At 41.8% G+C, this 13192-nt stretch overlaps 1 protein-coding gene across 2 annotated transcripts; it reads right to left on the reverse strand.

Moving 5' to 3' along the window:
* Window positions 1–915: 915 nt before the first annotated feature.
* On the reverse strand, window positions 916–9385 carry RB195_003045 (uncharacterized protein; the record flags this gene model as incomplete). Of its 2 annotated transcripts, none has more annotated exons than XM_064200546.1 (7): window positions 916–993; window positions 3417–3492; window positions 5220–5327; window positions 5427–5531; window positions 5595–5769; window positions 8343–8423; window positions 9256–9385. In XM_064200546.1, 7 exons carry the CDS (start codon window positions 9383–9385, stop codon window positions 916–918), a joined length of 753 nt encoding a protein of 250 aa, XP_064056426.1. The 2 variants fall into 2 exon arrangements, with proteins under 2 accessions (XP_064056426.1, XP_064056427.1); XM_064200545.1 differs by lacking the exon at window positions 9256–9385 and adding an exon at window positions 8556–8571.
* Between the last annotated feature and the right edge of the window lie 3807 nt (window positions 9386–13192).

Raw genomic sequence — 13192 nt, forward strand, 5'->3', positions numbered from 1 at the left:
TTATTGATTTTCCAACACAACAAATACTGAACTTTTTTACGTTATTAGATACGTAAAGGACACAAATAATCAAATAAGAAGCAAATGAAAGGTTTAAAAAAAACAAGAATTTCCATACACCATCGTCGCTAACGCTCCACCACAATTACTCGACGGAAGTACGAAAATTGGAGGCACACACTTCTTTAGCAACGTTTCTTAGAGCTTCCGTAAGCTGTGGAGGATGCTAGATGCTTCATTATCGCCTGAATTTGAGATAAAACGTCAAGAACACGGAAATTCCAGGAAAATGTAATGGTTAACCATTGAGATCTTGGGGATATGAAATTGGAAATGCTGTCGTAACGTATAAAGTTCAATGATCGTCGACAGTGTTCTCATTGCTGTAAAAAAAAACTATAGTGGTGCGAGTGATCAGCGCTGATCGTATTCAACCGTCTGTTCGCTATGCATATGTGCAGCAGAGCACGTTCTTCGTCTACACAGTGCACAGTCCCTCTTCTATCTGTCTTGCACGAATCGAACCACCCACCGCGCCATAGCCGGTTGAACATTCTTGGCGCCAAGCTTATCTGACGAAAGTTTATCTCAACTAAATATTCCAGGAATATTCTATCAATCGCTCTGCGCTGGATTGAAACTAAAAATATTGCAGGCACTAATCTGGTTGGGTAGAAAAAAAACAAACTGCCTGGTCAATTTAGCCTACATGTTATGGATCCTCTAAGAACAATCCCTCCCTTCAGGACCTGACCTTAGTTGTAGCTTTAGCCTGCACCCTATTAATTTTTGCCTATCCCACAGGACTGATGAAAATACGAAGGCTATCTATCGGACTGCCTCCCCCTTCACCCGTTCCTGAACGTTGAACGTTGACCAGGAATTAATTTATGAAGATGTTGTAACGATTCCCACTTAGTATTCTGCTTGTTCTTCATCGGTGTACGGTATGCTTCCCGAAACCACCAGTGTCCATCGTGTTGCCGAGCTTTCCTGCAAGAAAAAAAAAGGCATAAACGAGGTGAGGAAAGCAGCAGATATTGGAGGAAAAATCACAAAAAAAACCCAAACCATTTCTTTGTTTTCAAAAACCGTTCGGCTGGACAGCTTGGATGTAGTTCCTGGAAATTGTTGACTTATGAACGTACACAAAGCAACCTCAAAGGTGGAGTTTACATCATATTTACTTATCGTCAAAAACAGTGCACTATTCAAATTAGGCTCTCGAATAGTTAAATTTTGGAAACACAGATAGAACCGAGATGGCAGAATGCGTACTTCTCCAAATATTGAAAAATTTAAAAATATTGACCTAAAAAGAGAGTCTTCGGAAGTGCAAAATCTGTACCTTGTTAGTGGAAACCTTTGCTCGCACTAAGAACACAATTTCATGCGTGAACGTACATATGACCCGAATTATTAGTCATTATTTGAGGCCCCGGGGTGGGTGTGGCGCAGCCGGTTAGAGGTTCGTTGTAGCGACACGGTCGAGGATTCAAAACCGCCCTAGTGCTAACCAAGCCTTTCATCCTCCGGCGTCGATAAATTGTCTGGGAGGATAAAAACACCGACTTGATGATCGGCTGGCTCCCGCAAGCCATTGTATAGGCCAACACGCATTCCAAAAGACCTCAACTAATACCAATTCCAGTGAAACGCGTTGGCGCATCCCAAGTGGATTGATACGCCAGTGACTTCATCGTTTTATTTAAGACCAAGTTTGCGAATGGTGCATCCCAAGCGCACTTCATCCTTAATCCATTTCATTTAAAGGCATCACCCCACGAATCTGAGGTGGTGCAGATTTCAGGTGGAGTACTCGTATATAGGATGGGAGACTACGGAGAGGGGGGTGATTCCGTCCATTTCTTCCTAATTGCCATAAAAAACGGCCCGGAAAATACGACTTCATTCGTTTTGGCGCACCATTTTGTACAAGAGGTTCGATTGGAGCGCGCCAGTCTTGTGCGGCGCCGCATCTTCCGGGCCGTTTTTTATGGCAATTAGCAAGAAATGGACGGAATCACCTCCCTCTCCGTAGTCTCCCATCCCGTATACGAATACTCCACCTGAAATCTGCACCACCTCAGATTCGTGGGGTGATGCCTTTAATTTCGAGCAGAAATCAGAAGTCTAGCATATTTTCCCTCTCCGAAAAGGCGGTGCCATGTTTTAAAATATCTGTCGGCACATTTGGATAGGTTATCTAAAGCTCACTAAATTGTCTGAATCTCTTGAAATCTAAATCGGGAAAATTCAAAAAAAGCAAATTTTTCAGTTTCTCCCATCTTAGTTCCAACAAAAGCTAGGAGATCATTATATAATGTTCTGTATAACAAACTTTCTTTTCGAAACATGTCCAAAAGTATTTCTTAAATGACTTTCTAAACGTAACCATGTAAACACAATCTGGAATTTCTGGAAATTCAATGTTACAGTCGGCTGAAAATGAAATAAAGCTCAATGGCCGCTCTCTAATCAGCGCGGTGGAAAAAGCGGTTGGAATCGAAGTGGGGACCATTGCGAACTTACGGACTATCAAATTCAATAGGTTGTTGAAAACTATGTTATATTGAGCTACTAACCCCTTGTGTGGTGCAGCTCCAGATTTTTTCGCCTCTGGGAAAACTTCGTTCCAGAGAAGAAAAAACCTAGTAATGTCTGTTCACATTTTTTTAAGATCAAGGTATTGTGCTATTATCGAATTCCACTCCTACTCTTGTCTTCTCCTTTTCCCTTTCCTCTCCTTCTCACTCCTTCCAATCTTCATTTTTCTTCCGTTCCTACTCTACTCCTCTTTTTACCTCTCTCCCCAAGACATAATCTCTTCCTCTTAGGAATCTCAACGTACAGTAGGGTCAAAACGACATGAAGTACGATGCAATCGCGTTTGGTGGAGCGTAGCGGTTAGAAGCGAACCCGAACACTTCCTGGCATCATCCATCGCTGTTGTTTACGATGGTCCCACCTCGGTTCCAGCTGCTGCCTCTACCGCGCCATTTCGAGTGCGTACGCAAATGCACAGTGCTTCATGTCGTTTTGACCCGACTATACTCCTGACCCTGCCACGAACAGGAATGGTCAAGCAGTAGTCCAGGAGTATGAGCGTACTCATGCTGGATTCACCTCAGTTACCCAAGAAAATCCTGCGTCCGCTCGCTCATAGCCGCGGACATCACAATCGACAAGGCCGTTTTTGACGCCGTTTTTCAGAGCAGTTAGGAGGCATTGACCGTGATCGCACTCATGTTCGTGATCTATACCGCTGACCCTTTCTTTTCCTACAGAAGTACCAACATCGTTAGTTTCTCTTTTACCTCTCGCCGTAAATCCTCAACTTAATCAGTATTATAGCAGATTTGTAAAGACATGCTACCAACAACGATTTAGAAGAAAAAGTTTGAAACACCACATACCTTTGATGTAAATTCTGCCGTATTAGTGGTCTCCGATTCAAATGGAATCCGAGTAGTGCCCATAGAAGATGATTTCCTAAAGAAAAAGGAAACTAGTGATCTCGAATTGGATTGGTTCTATGAAACATCAAAATTTCGTGTTGATTATATTATCCAGCTAAAAAAAGCCTTTCTTCCATTTTTCTCAGATGCTGTAAATTCTGAACGACAACGATTTCCTTGCACCTGACTACATTATTTAAACAAGCGGCATTTCTTTCATGCAGCACAAACGAAGACAAAGACATGAGTTCCATTGATTTGTCGATTTTTCAGAAATTGTTCTAGGTTTAAATAAACTCGTAAAATGGGTTCACAAAAACCACAGTTGATATACTAATAGGATAGCAAAGATGAGGTTGGTGTCGTTGTCTTTATTCAGCTCATAAAAATAATCAAACGCGAACTTGTATTATGTATGCAAGTGTATCTTCATTACGCTCTCTAAGGATACAGCAGGTATTCCACATTTCATGGTTATCAACTTTGCCGGGGAATGTACTGATTTATGATCTTATCAAAATTTATTCGGGTTCCGTTAAAGACAACATACCATGAATCTGCCGTGGTATGACTTTCTCGAGGAAAGATTATATAAGAGTTGAAGATTGCAGGAAACCATGTGGTTCCGTTCATCTCTTCCGTTATCGTCGTGAGTAACGGCATGGGATTCGCTTTTGTTCCTACGAGGTGCGCTAGAACGTTCCTCTATGTACACGCCTCTTCCTCGCAGGGTCGCTCGTTGATGCGGCGCGTGCACAAAGGTGACGCGTTGCAGTGCAGACTGTCGTAAAAACCGACTGCTTCAGGGCCGTTTTTTACAGCAACTACGGAGAAATGAGCAGATCCACCTGGTTCTCCGCAATCAACAATTTTGCTAGAAGCTTTCAATGGGGAATCCAGGGTACCATGTCAGATTCGTTATACATATGCTGCCTTTAGGCCTCTAAGCTTCTCCGCCAAATCCATCAAAACCCCGGGTAAAAATTCGAAAGTTTGAAGATGCTTTTGGAAGTGGTAAATTTGTGTCCGGATACTTCCGGACGTAAGTCTAAAAATGAAACAAACAAAGTTTCCAAGTAAATAACTGATGACGCCTGAGTAGTTTTTGAAGGAGCACATAGGTTTCAGACATTGAGAGTTGTCAGCATTAACACTTATGCTTTGCTCCAGAAAGTCAAATGTTACAATAATAAAGACTTTCGGTCTTTACAGATTTTCCCCAACTTTTAACTTTTAATTTTTATTCTAGTTTGTTTCAAAAAATTTTCGGAACGGTTAATAGGTAATCAGACAATGCCAATCTTTGCATGAAGGAACTGTAGAAACGGGCGGCCGTTGCATTGCACGAAAAACTTCCAAAACGCCTCTATGTTGCACTGCTGCATGATAACGCGAGGCCTCACACAGTAAAGGTGAAGCGGAAATTTCTAGAGGGTCTGGGCTGGACGACCGTGCTACACCCTCCCTATAGCTCGGACCTATCTGACTATAACTCGTTCCACGCCCTCAAGCAGCATCTGCGCGGTAAAAAAAAAGCTTTCAGAGGCCTTTCAGCCCTTTTCCTTCTGGAGAAAACGGTATTGAGAATTTGCCCATTAACTGACTACTTACTGCTGATAACGATGGTAATTACACTGTTTATCCTTGTACTGAGAGGATAGAAAAATTTTAAAGGTTTTTTTCTCTTTCAAAGTGGAAAAAAGATATAGAAAGACCCAAAAATAGTTTTTAGATTAAAATCTGATAACAGTAAAGTGGTACCGTTGCGGACTTTGCCTAACGACGGTCTTCTCAACATATTCAGATCGATTCGTTGTATCGGAGTAGAACGGAATATGCGGTCGCTCCACCTTACCTTCAGATTGATTTCTAAAAATCACCGAATTATCAGATCATCATTAAATTGGCGCACAACTTAGAAGAAACACATAGAGGGATGTTATGAGGTCACGCTTCAACGCTGATCACCTTTCAATGACTGTCCGTACAACTTTTGGAGAATACACTGCTCTATTGGTTGTTTCGGAGTAAAAAGTTGGATTAGGACGTTCCACGCTCGTGTTGTCGTAGGTTCTGTATTGTAATAAACCGTGTTTTCCTTGCTAATGCCTGAGTTGCTATCAAAATCAACCTTACTTAGTTTTACTGAACACTGGATCGTTCCATGTGTACTCGGATCGATTCGTAGTCTCTCCATAAAAGGGCACCTTATCCCTGAGGTAGGTAGTCCTTTCAATTACTTGTTCATCTCCGTAGTTTCGAGTTTCGTATGATCTAGGAGTGGTGTACTCGTAGTGAGTGGACTCAGGTTCTAAAAAAGCAAAATAATAGAAATAAGTGACAATAGACAAAAAATATAAAATTGTAGTAAGAATAAACTACAAATATTAGTGACGAGTTGCACTAATAATCAGCTCTCACTATTGATAAGGACTTATACTTTTCCGTCTGTTCGCGAATTCATCTGATTTATAGACGTACTAAAAGTTACTATGGGCGGGTGTGGCGCAGGCGATAAAAGGTCCGATGTGGCCGCACGGTTGATGGTCGATTCTGCCCTAAGCAGAACCAAGCCTTTCATCCCTCCAGGCTCGATAAATTGGTACCAAACTTGTTTGGGAGGACAAAAAAACTGACTTGATCATCAAATGGCTTCCGCAATTATTAATATTTATATTATCTATCAATTATTTATTGTAGAGGTCAGCACGCCTTCCAAAATCACAACGATTACGAATTGCCGTAAAACGCACCTCAAATGGATTGATGTGCCAGTGACATTACTTTACTTTTTAGCAGTTCTAATACTATTTATTGTCCCCTCCACATCCGAACTTCTTAACGACCGCTAAACTTGTTTTCCAGGTATGAACTGCTAAAAAGTAAAGTCACTGGCGTATCAATATTTAGGATGCGTTTTACTGCAATTCGTAATCGCTGTGGTCATGGAACGCGTGTTTGCCTATACAATGACTTGCGGGAGCCAACCAATGATCTAGTCAGTGTTTTTATCCTCCCACACATCTCTGCTACGATTTTGTCGACCCCGGATGGATGAAAAGATTGGCTGGAACTAGGGCGGCTACAGACCTCTAACCGACTGCACTACACCCGCCTTATATATATACCACAAATTTGCAAAATATTAGATTAGTCATAATTAACTTCCGTTTTGTTTTCCATACATTTATTGTGATGTTGATTTATTGCGATTGTCGCGCATCACGCTTCTCCGCCAACTCTCTCGTTATTTGACGCGAATTTTGTTCCAATATTGACATCAAAATATCGTCGTCGAAGTCTAAAGGGCGACTCCACTGGTTCTTCTTTCAAGGTCACGTCTGTAGAACGAAATTTGTCAAACTAATTTCCAAACGCCCGATCGGTTTCCAATCCTTCACCATGCGTGCTGCATATTTTTTGAGACATTATTACCTTATTTACATTCCCAAAGCATCAGATGGCGTAAGTGTATCTTTTGACTCTCCATTTTCAAATTGAACAAAAAAAAAACAAAAATAAATAAATAAACGTAACGTTCACAACACTAAATTAGTTTGACAAACAAAACTGCTGTCTAAAGACCAACCGAAGTTCTACCGCCGTAGCGAGAACATGAGTCCCTTGTTCGGGTAACTCATTGTATGCACAAACAATAACAATAGATACCATATACCCAGGCTGAAGTTATTTATGACTCAACCTAATAATCCATCGTGAGTTAATGTCATTATCTAAGTGCAAGTTCTAGTACTAGGAACAGTCATTCTTGGAATGATATTTAAAGGTGAGAATGAGGAAGGGGTCCAGATCCAGCGCAACCTCACTGATGTGATGTGGGCAGTTTCAAGTTTTTTTTTCAGTTATGTTGGTATTTTTTTTCACGGACAATATTAGTTTGGAAGAGAAACATTGAAATCCACAAAAAAAACACTGAAGAGGATGATAGAAAATAAAGAATAGCATTTTTCTAAGAGAAATGGCGTGGGTGTAGCGTAGTCGGTAAAAGGTCCAACTAATATGTGCTGCACGACTAATCGATGGGTCGAAACCGCCCCAGTACCAACCGAACCTCTCATCCCTGCGGAGTCAATGAAGTCAATTGGTATAAGACTTGTTTAGGAGGATAAAAACACTGACTTGACGCATCTATCTATCATCTCATCGGCACACGACCACAACTCGTAAGTTGTTCATAAACGTTAAACCTGAATCGATTCTAAATGAAGCCGAATGGCAGGCGCATCCATGAAGAGATTGGTCAATGCCGTGTACATTATAATTAATCGTTTATGCTTTGAAATTCAAAAATTCTGCCCATCTTAATTTCGAAAAATAGTTAGGTATAGAATACTGCACTACATGAGGTAAGGGGCCAAGGTGATTAATTCAATTAATTCTGTGCCTGGAAAACGACAAATCGATTCCCTAATCCAATTGCTAAGTCTAAACCCTCATCGACGGTATACATAGCAGAGCCAAACCGACTTGAACCACAGTGGAGTTGCGGAGCCGGCTGCGCTGGAAACGGCACGATGGAGCGTAGCGGTTCGGGTCGACAAGGTCCCACCTCGATTTTTTTTTTTCGTTTTCCCCACCGCACCGCTTTGAGCCGTTTATGCAAGTGCACCGCGCTTCATGTCGTTTTGGTCCTACTATGTCTAGGTAAAATATTTTCCAAAAATATTGTACTATTCAGCTTCAAGAAAAAGGTTTCCTCTCATACATAGTTACTCGGTGCCAGAAAAAAAAGAAAAAGAGAAACTATGCTTCTCTCTCTTTACTCCCATAGGGTATTATTATTTATGGATTTCAAGACGATTTCCGCGAAATTTTTCGAAAGCTACTTGATGTTGCTACCAATGTTTTCTGAACTGTTCTCACCGTAATCGTAGACATGGACATCGCTCGTTTCGTATGGTTCTATATGGTAATCTTCATCAATAGTGTAGTCGTCATAGAGATCTGAAAAGATGAAATAGAAATAGAAAAAATAGCGTAAGGAATAGGAATAGGATAGGAATATTAACAGGATGATTTGAAAATTGGTTTTTTTTTAAAGTTAATTACTGCAACCAAAGGAATTTTTGAACTAACCACGGAGTTGCGACATATTTAGGAGACCCCGATGAAGTCGTCAAGGAGATTGCATTGACATGCGAGTTCCTCTATGCTGCATTTATATGTTTGCCGTCAATATACGTCAAAAAAGCAACCGCAGCATCCAGGATCTACAAACTATGACGATACCAACACTTACCCTAATCTCCTACTTGACATCTTCAACATTTGAAGCTGAAGTCTTTCGGATCCCTGGATATTAGGTTGGGTCCACCACCGGATCAAAAACACGCGAAAAATAGAAAACGTGAGCTGTATATGTTTAGAAAATCTTAAACGCCTATGATATGTCGGATAAGAAGCACACTCCAACTAATATTTGTTCTTTTTTCTCTAAATGCATGGAAATCTACGTTTATCGAAAGTCGAGCGTTCTAATACGCAGATCAGTCAGATGTATCTGCTGGACATGCCAATGGCAGGATTGCGGAGGTGTGAAAGTAATTAACGAAAGTTGGAGAAACTTTGTTTGTTTTCAGGCCATAGATTTGTCGAAAATAAATTCTTGAAGTATATTTTAAATCAGCAGCTCATTTGCTTTCGATTGGTATTTTCAAAATTGAGTTTTGCGCACTCCCAAGAATTCCGACGGTTCGCGACGGATTTTGGGACAGAAGTTAGTAGCGGTGTTGTAGGTATGTTCTGGACAGGGCTGTATATAACTCCAAACAGCCACTATCCTCCTTGAGTTTTTGATGGCTCTGCACATCGTCGCGCTCATTGACAAGATCTTCACATTTTCGCCGAGTATAGTATTCAGAAAGTAGTTTTGAGGAGTTATCAGTTCCAAAACATGGATTTACCATTGCTGGAATCTCCAAACAAGTTGGAGATCGCTGCAACTCATCGTATGTGCAGATTTTTGTTTGCTCTTGTTTTCTTTCCTTCATAGGAACTACGTTAAGGGGACAGGACTTCTTACAAATGCCTACTTAAATGTCGCATATATCCTGTGTCGATATCACAGGCGAGAATTCCCTGTTTTATCAGGAACCATTTATTGTTTTTTCATATGAAACATCCTCACATAATGGATCCACCATATCTCTGCACGAAATGAAATAGTTTTTATTCTGTAAAACTCACACGGGACATTTATGAACCAAGTCCTCATTTAATGCGAGCGGCAATTTAGTCGCAGCATACTGTGCACTCAACATGGAAGATTAGATGACCTTATAGTGCAAGCCCAGCAATTCCTCGCCTGGAATCTGTTATTTCTTCATTGGAGAGCCAGAGGTTAAAGACATCACCCATGAATGTAAGGTGGTATGGATTTCCGATGGACAAACTTTATACGGGATCGTAGACTCCGGGATCAGGGGGGTTCCGCTCATCTCTCCCTCATCGTAGTAAGAAAAAACGGCGTGAAAAACTTCGTTCCTCACTACGACTTCAGTTGCAACACGCCCATTTGTACATGCGCAGCATCCAGCTGCGTATCAGTCAGTAAAGCCTGTGAATTCTCCTCGACTGCCTATTCAAGTGAACTATGAAAAGATTGCTGAGGGGACCAGAACGTGTACATAGAAGAGCGTCCTAACGTAGGAAATACGCCGTTTTTCAGGAAGATTAGATAGGGGTGAGCGGAACCACCCCGTGATCCCGTAATCCACAACTCTATCTCTAACTTCTGCCCTAGATTTACTCTCCACATCAGATTTGTGGTTTGCTGCCTTTAACTGTAAATGGATTTTTCAAGGTGCGTTTTTCAATATTTCAACGTGCCTAACGTTGCCACGGACGCATCAGTCCGATTGAAGACCTTTGGCTACAGATATCATATAACCGGTTAATAAGATCGCCACATGGTGTCCAATCTTCTAAAGTTGTCAGTCTTCTGGAAAAAAAAAAAACTGGAAATCGGGAAATTGGAAAATGTGGTGTTTCCTAGTGAGAAAGATAAAAAAGGATGATGTTTGAGCCCCATGTGAAAGTACATGTGAACTAAAAAGCGTTTGTTTTTTTATCAAATATTCGAACGTAATAATTACGAAGCAAATGACACGGCAGAACGTCACAACATGTTTCAGCCTAATGGGATCCGAAGAATCCGTTGATGTAAAGTTTCCACTCCATAAAAGAGTATTCCCACAATTTATAAAAAGAACTGAAAAAACTCACCTTTTTTCACCAAAATAAAGTCGCTTTCTGAACATCAACCGTTGTTCCGCCCTACTTAGATTTTTCTGGGAAGGGTAACTACCGACGCGGCCACGAGAAATTGTCTTAGAATAGAAGACGGGAAAGAGATAAGTACAGCGCTGCTCTCGGAAGTTAAAGCCTATCAGGATGCAAATATCCACGGCGAAAGTCGTGAGAGAAGAAAAGTTTCTTAGCATTATCTAGATAGTGGGCATAATAATCGACAGATCATAATTCAACTTCCTCTGAATACGCTTTGTTTTTTTTTGTTCTTTTTTTTTAATTCTACCCGCTAGATTTTGCTTCTTAGAGGTGACATATTTCTTAAGAGTTCTAGGCGCAGGTATTTATAGTCGGCGGGTCACGACGACATGAAGCAGGTGCAGTTGCGCTCGAAGCGGCGCGGAAATAGAGTTGGAAGATAGCACACCCACCACTCTATTTAAAAAAAATAATAATAAAATTATCAAAAAAAATTTTAAAATTTTTATTTAATTTCCCTAATTTTCTAATAAACTCATTATTCAATATAAATAACAAAATACTTACCTTCTACATTTACCTTTCAAATTTACAAATATAATTAAGACAAAAAAATACAATTCAATTATTTTATAAAAAAACAAACCCCCAACAGCCACCTCATTTCACTCACAATAAACAACAACCTACTCAACCTAACAAATCCACTTATTTTCGGTTGGAAGGTAGGTTGAGGTGGGGCCATCACGAACTGCAGCAGTGAACGGTGATATCAAAGGTCCTCACTCGATCGTAACCGCTACGCCCAACCGTACCGCTTCGAGCGCAACCGCTTACGCAACTACACCCTGCTCATGTCGTTTTGACCTTACTATGTGTTTTACCAGGCGATCGAGAAGGTTCTTCCAGGGCGTTGCGGACGCGTGCACGTGCGTATGTGACTGTCAGCATTTTCGCTCGTCATCCGAACCAACATCAGAGCCCGTCTCCAATATCTTTGTCTCTGCTAGGATAAATACAATGGAAACAAAAGCAACGATGGCTTCCTTCCCAATCGTGCCATCCAGTATGACCTGTTTATCTTACTGACGCAAACTCGGTGCGATGAGACTCCGCTGTGGGACCTAGCCGTTTGTTGCAGAAACATATCCAATGGTAAAACAAGCGTAAACGCCTTCGGCGTATTTGATTCATCGTCCACCGACAAGTTTTTGGTAGTTACCAATACGTCCGACCAAGGCACATTCTTTCTCAGGAGCATTTCTACTCAACTGGAAAGATTTTATTGGATAGGGGCTCAGGATCGCCTGTAGAGTCCGGGGTCGGACAAAAACGACCAGACGCTTGGTGCAGTTGCCTAAGCGGCCAGACTGAGCTAGCGATTGGATCGAGGTGGAACCGTTGCCAACTTGGCTCGGGCCGCGCGGATGAGGGGAGCTAGCGAGGATCCCTCTCCGATCGTAACCGCTACTTCCATTGTATCGCTTCGCGCGCAACTGCAATTGCACCGAGCTTCAGCTCATTACGACCCGACTATTTCCTCGAGCACGTTGGCAAACCCATCCACAGTTAACTTCTACCTCTCCAATAAAGAAATAACAGATTCCAGGCGAGGAATTGCTGGGCTTGCACTATAAGGTCATCTCATCCTCCATGTTGAGTGCACAGTATGCTGCGACTAATGTGCCGCGCGAATTAAACGAGGGCTTGATTCACAAATGTCCCGTGTGAGTTTTACAAAATAAAAACTACTTCGTCTCGTGCAGAGATATGGTGGATACATGTGAGGATGTTTGAGATGAAAAAACAATAGATGGTTCCTGATAAAATAGGGAAATCCTGCCTGCGTTATCGACATGGGATACTTACGACATCTAAACAAACACTTGTGTAAGAAGTCCTGTCCCCTTAATGTAGTTACTGCGAAGGAAGGAAAACAAGAGCAGGCAAATAGCTGCACATATGACGTTCTGCGGGGAAATGTAGTTGGGGAGGGGGCAGCCAATGGCGCCTTTATTTCTGTAAGACCTATCTTACTTTCTTTTCTTAGTAACTTTAGCTTATACGCCATAGATCCACTAAGACTAACGTTTTGGTCCGACTGATTCCAGAAATAAGGGCGCCACTGAGTGTCTCCCCATCCCCCCCCCCCCAAACTGCAGCGATCCAACCCGTTTAAAAAGTCAAAGTCACTGGCGTATCAATCCACTCGGGATGCTCCAACGCGTTTTACTGGAATTCGTAATCGATGAGGTTTTGGTTGGCCTATACAATGACTTGCGGGGGCCAGCCGATGATCAATTCAGTGTTTTTATCCTCCCAGACAAGTTTGGTACCAATTTATCGACCCCGGAGGTATGAAGGGCTTGGTTTGCACTAGGGCGGTTTCGAACCCTCGACCGTGTGGCTACAACGGACCTCTAACCGACTGCGCCACACCCACCCCAACCCGTTTTAAGCCTCCATAAATGGAAAATCCATGCATT

Source organism: Necator americanus, chromosome IV, assembly GCF_031761385.1.
Source record: "Necator americanus strain Aroian chromosome IV, whole genome shotgun sequence".
In the NCBI taxonomy this organism is placed as follows: Eukaryota; Metazoa; Nematoda; class Chromadorea; order Rhabditida; family Ancylostomatidae; genus Necator; species Necator americanus.